Source organism: Xyrauchen texanus, chromosome 3 (assembly GCF_025860055.1).
Source record: "Xyrauchen texanus isolate HMW12.3.18 chromosome 3, RBS_HiC_50CHRs, whole genome shotgun sequence".
NCBI lineage: Eukaryota > Metazoa > Chordata > Actinopteri > Cypriniformes > Catostomidae > Xyrauchen > Xyrauchen texanus.
Genome location: NC_068278.1, coordinates 60,968,774 through 60,973,773, shown reverse-complemented (window position 1 = coordinate 60,973,773; position 5,000 = coordinate 60,968,774). Strand labels below are relative to the sequence as shown.

The 5,000-nt window shown below is 39.4% G+C and overlaps 1 protein-coding gene across 1 annotated transcript in view; it reads right to left on the bottom strand.

Moving 5' to 3' along the window:
• Positions 1 to 1,722: 1,722 nt before the first annotated feature.
• thap1 (THAP domain containing, apoptosis associated protein 1) overlaps positions 1,723 to 5,000 on the bottom strand; it is a 5,885-nt gene continuing 2,607 nt past the window's right edge. The window contains exon 3 of the mRNA XM_052100839.1: positions 1,723 to 3,258. Within this exon, the coding sequence (XP_051956799.1) occupies positions 2,578 to 3,258 (681 nt within the window). The 3' untranslated portion in view covers positions 1,723 to 2,577. The remainder of the gene's footprint in view (positions 3,259 to 5,000) is intronic.

Sequence of the window (5,000 nt, the reverse complement as noted above, 5' to 3'; positions counted from 1 at the left end):
CCAGGTCTGTAGCTGCAGCTTCAGAAACTCTCCAATCAGTGCAATCGAAGTAGGCTTGTGGTTCCAGCTCTGCTTCACTGGTCCACTCTTTACAGTTCTTACTACAGGTTTAGCAGATTTTAGTTTCTGCCTGTAGGTTGGACCTTTGGGCCTTATTTTTGTATTTATGGCCAAGCCTAAACAATATAGAGTCCAATAAAAATTATGCAGAATCTTAAATTGAACGAGGTGCACCCTTGCATCCCTAGACATAGACTTGACATTTTTAATCATTTAAAAATCTTACCCAATCCTCATACTCCAATACTAAATTCAAGTCTCTCTCCCATAACTTCTTAAGAGATGTTAAACCTCATCCTGTAGACTCTGAATTAGCCAGGAATCATATGCTGAAGCCTCGTGACCCTTTCCAAAAGCATCACCTCAAGAGTGTCTGCCGCTTTAATGGGCTGCGGACTACATGCAAAGGTGGTACAAAGTAAATGGCGCAGCTGTAAGTACCTGAAGAATTGAGATCTGGGAATTCTAATCTGCTGTATAATATTATCAATAATATATATATATATATATATATATATATATATATATATATATATATATATATATATATTTATCAATATCATATATCAAAGGATCTCAAAGCTCCATTTTCATACAGGTCACCCAGTATAGCAACTTCTTAATCCATTCTGTCCAGCAGAAAGGGGACTTGTTAATGCACAATTTAGGGTTTAACCAAATACTTGAACATGCAGGAAACTTTTGTCCACACTAAATGCACGTGCGAGATAACAGAACGTGTCTTTACTTCGCAACTTGGTAGGAAGACTTTGCAATGGCAAGATAGGGTTCAATAAATAAAGGGTAACATTATGGGTTAGGTTTGCAACATAATGACTTGATACAAACACTCACACACACAAAACACACAGACCACACAGACACACACACACATATATACACAAACAAATCACACACATACACAAAACACACACACACGTTGCTATTGGCGGTTTATGAGGACACTCCATAGACATATTGATTTTTACTCTGTAGAAATGTACTATTCTATCACATAACTGTAACCTTCCCCTAAACTTAATCATCTATCAGCCCGTCTGGCACAAACAATCATGCCACGCTCCAAATCTCTGAGATCACATTTTTCCCCATTCTGATGGTTGACGTCAGACGAGCTGGTTTGTGTATTTCTGGGATTTTCACACACAACAGTCTCTAGAATGATCAGACTGGTTTAACTGGTAAAGTCTGCAGTAACTCAGATAACCACTCTGTACAATTGTGCTGAAGAATATCATCTCTGAATGCTGTTCTGAGGCGGGTTGGCACTCTGTGGTGGCACGAGGGGCACCTACGTGGCTGATCGGTGTATAAATAATTTGGCATCTTCTATCCATTCAATTCTTAAAAATATGAAGTTAGGGTGAAAAATGTACATTACTGTTTTAAGTTTAAAAAGAGGTTTGAGATATTGTCAACAGACAACTTGAATTTGCAACAGCTATATTGAATGTTTTTTACTGTAGTTACTATAATTATTGTTTCAACAGGTTATTAGTCACCGGTCATCAAATAAATCTAAATAAATACATGTAAGAATATCGTCTCACACGGTTGTGTAATTGATGAAGTGGATTAATTAACCTACATTAACAATTACACTGTGACAAAGAAACAACACACACGTTTCATAACCCCAAAATCAAGTTTATTCCATATATGGCTTTCAAAGATTCAACAATTATTCCTGTTTAGTGAACAATAAATAAATCAGCATATTCAGCACATCAGCCCTTTGATATCAAACGTTTGGTTTTAATCCATTGACCTCTTTGAGACGAGATCACATGAGACGCTTCAATGAGTTAAACAACACAAAATCAACATTTGACACATTTAAATGAAACAAACTTTATCTGCAGACATGTGCAATCTTTTCTAAAGTGTTGTTCATATGCAAGCGTTCTCCGCTATAGTGAAACTACAGGCCGAATTATTCCTCAGTGTTTGTCAAGTTATGCCTCGTACATCGGGCATCATCTCACGTTTAAAAGTATTTAAGGATTTGTTTTTAACTTTATCTCCAGCAGTATTTCATAGATAATATTAAAGCTTGACTTTTCTCTATTTGAGATGAATAGATTCTGCACAATGTCACACAGAAATGATAATAACAGATTGTGATGCACATTATTCATGTATTTAAACCAAAAATACTGTTTACAGCAAGTGCAATCAGGCATCAGAACATTATAATTATAGTAGGAAAAATATGAATTCTGAGAAAACTGTTTGAATTGGAAAAATGAAGGTCTGTTATTTTCCGTTTCCATTATTATCCCAATTAAAAACATGCTAAATATGATATCTGATATCTATATGGTCACTGATATATTGTGCATCTCTCATCCAGACCAGGTGAGCAAACATGAAACTCTATAATAAACATAAACTCTATAATAAAGCATCTCTAAAACATTTGATGTTTTTCACCTGCAGTCGAATCAAAACAACACAATGTGACGTTTCACACACTGGACTCATGATTGACTCTCTTCACAACGCTCCAATGCTCTCGATTCTCTTCAGCACGTAGTAAATCTCTTTAGGTAAGATCACGTAACTTTCTCCAAACGACACGTCCTTCTGGAAGTCACTCGTGGCTTTGAAGAGTTCCAGTTGTCTCTCTTGACAGTGACATTTCTGCTGCACCATCTGGAGTTTCTTGAGCAGTTTCTTCAGCTGTTCCTCCAGCTGCTCCATCCGTCTCTTCTGCTGGACGCCGTCCTCCACCGTGTAGTTGTGGTCACAGCAGACGAAGGCGCTCTGGTGGTCTGGGTTTAGCTCCTGTGTGGTGGATACAGGTGGAAGAGTGGATGAGGGGGAGATGTCCACCGGTTTCTCTTGAATGTCAGAGAGCGGCAGGTGCTGAGAAACATCCTTCTGCAAATCACTCGTGGCTTTGAAACGCTCCAGTTGTCTATCCTGACGACGACATTTCTGCTGCACCGTCTTCAGTTTCTTGCGCAGTTTCTTCAGCTCTTCCTCCAGCTGCTCCATGCGTCTCTTGGGCGGGCTGTTGTCCTCCACCGTGTAGTTGTGGTCACAGCAGATGAAGGTTCTGCGGTGTTCCAGATGCGGCTCCTCTGAGACGGATACGGGGACAGACACTGGCGTCTTCTCTTCAGCGTCGGAGAGATGAAGGTGTGGAGAAACTTCAGACTCCAGAGATTCTTCCTGTGAACACATGAAGGCAAATGATGGTGTTTTTTTCTAGCAAACTTTCACATGATGAGTTTTAAAGGGATCATACGTGACATATCAAAGGTCCCGTCCTAAATGTTGCACCTGATGAGAACCTGCGGTCTTGTAGTCTCTGTTCGCATCCAAAGCTGAAGTCCACAAGACCGCAGTGAATCCCTTTCCAGTGTAAGTAGGGATTAAAGGTGCTGTGAGCAATTTCAGCCATTCTACTTACACGAGACTGAGCGATCTATTAGCCACGCCCCCTCTCTCCAAAGATACCAAATGAGCTTTACTGAGAGCAGAAACACAGCGCCCTCAAGTGGCAACTGTTACGAACAACATGGCTTAAAATGTAATTAAGCCTCAATAATTCACTGCAGATACAATACTATGAGATCACGCACAATGATTGACAAGCAGAAAGCGTCAGAGACCGCAGACACATATTTGTTTGTTGTTTACAGAGTCTAGAGCGTCACAGAGATCTGAATGATATCTCATGACACTTATTTCATGAATAACTTTCAGGGAGTAGCAACGTTTTTTCATACCTTTCCATGAGCTTACAGCACCTTTAACCGACACGAAATGTAGAATTACTCCATGAAACAAACAGAATATGGAAAACGGCATATCCTTACTGAAAGCAGACAATCCTGATTAAATGGGTTGGGTTGAACTGACCCAGTTATTGGCCAATAATATATCTGCTGCCGACGTATTGTGCACCACTGAATTTAACCTTCTGCAACTTTGTGCATTCTGCTGGTTTGTTGTCCTGCTTGTAATACAGGTGTAAACAAGGGCTGTCAACAGGGCTGAGAAACTAATTTTGAATATTAAAGTCACCAGATCTTTAAATTGACATTTCTTTAGTACACAAGAGGGCGCAATGAATACTTATAAACCACAGTGTTATATTAATGCAAAGAAGATTTCCAGCTGTAAAAATGTGCATTAAACTCAAGTGCATGAAGTAAAATAAAATATAAACAGTGCAACGCTAACATGGTGATGCAGCGACTCAAGCTTCACAATAACAGCAATACTACAGTGTTTTTATTCATTACAATTGTATGTATGGTAGGAATATTCCCAGATAGTCGTAGTATTCGGCTAACCCTATGGTGAAATGTCCCTGAGCTCAGGGGCTGTTCAATCGGACACAGCACAACAGGAGGATCTCCAGATGCACATTTCTAAATGTGTCCTGTCCTGACAGTGTTTAAACCGCATTGGTTAATCTAAGAAACACTGACCAGAGAGCAAGAGGCAATGACAAAGAGCTCCATCTAAGGGGCTGTTCACCCATTCACAGTTTTCAAATTATTATAATTTTTCACGTAAACATGCGCTAGACGGACTTCTTTGACCATTTTGATGCATTTCGTAGTTTATTCTGAATCTCAAGCAGGCGAGCTGTGTTTTTAGATGCCGTGACAAGTTAAAAAGAACTTTTTAGAAACGCGTCTTGAGATCCTGGTTTTGTGTTAAACTGTATTTGTTGTGCACAGAAATGTGATCAGTCTGAAGAAACTCAGCCGGTCCAGTCACAGTGAGGAAATATAGATAGATTATATTATTTCTTGACATCAGAACAACTAAATAATAAGAGTAAAACATGGTAAAGTTTGTCTAACCTTGTGCTTTGAGCGCCGTTACTCATTTCACACATCAAGACAGCGGCCGGTTTATTGTCACACAGATGGTGGAAAATATCTGTTCATCAAAAT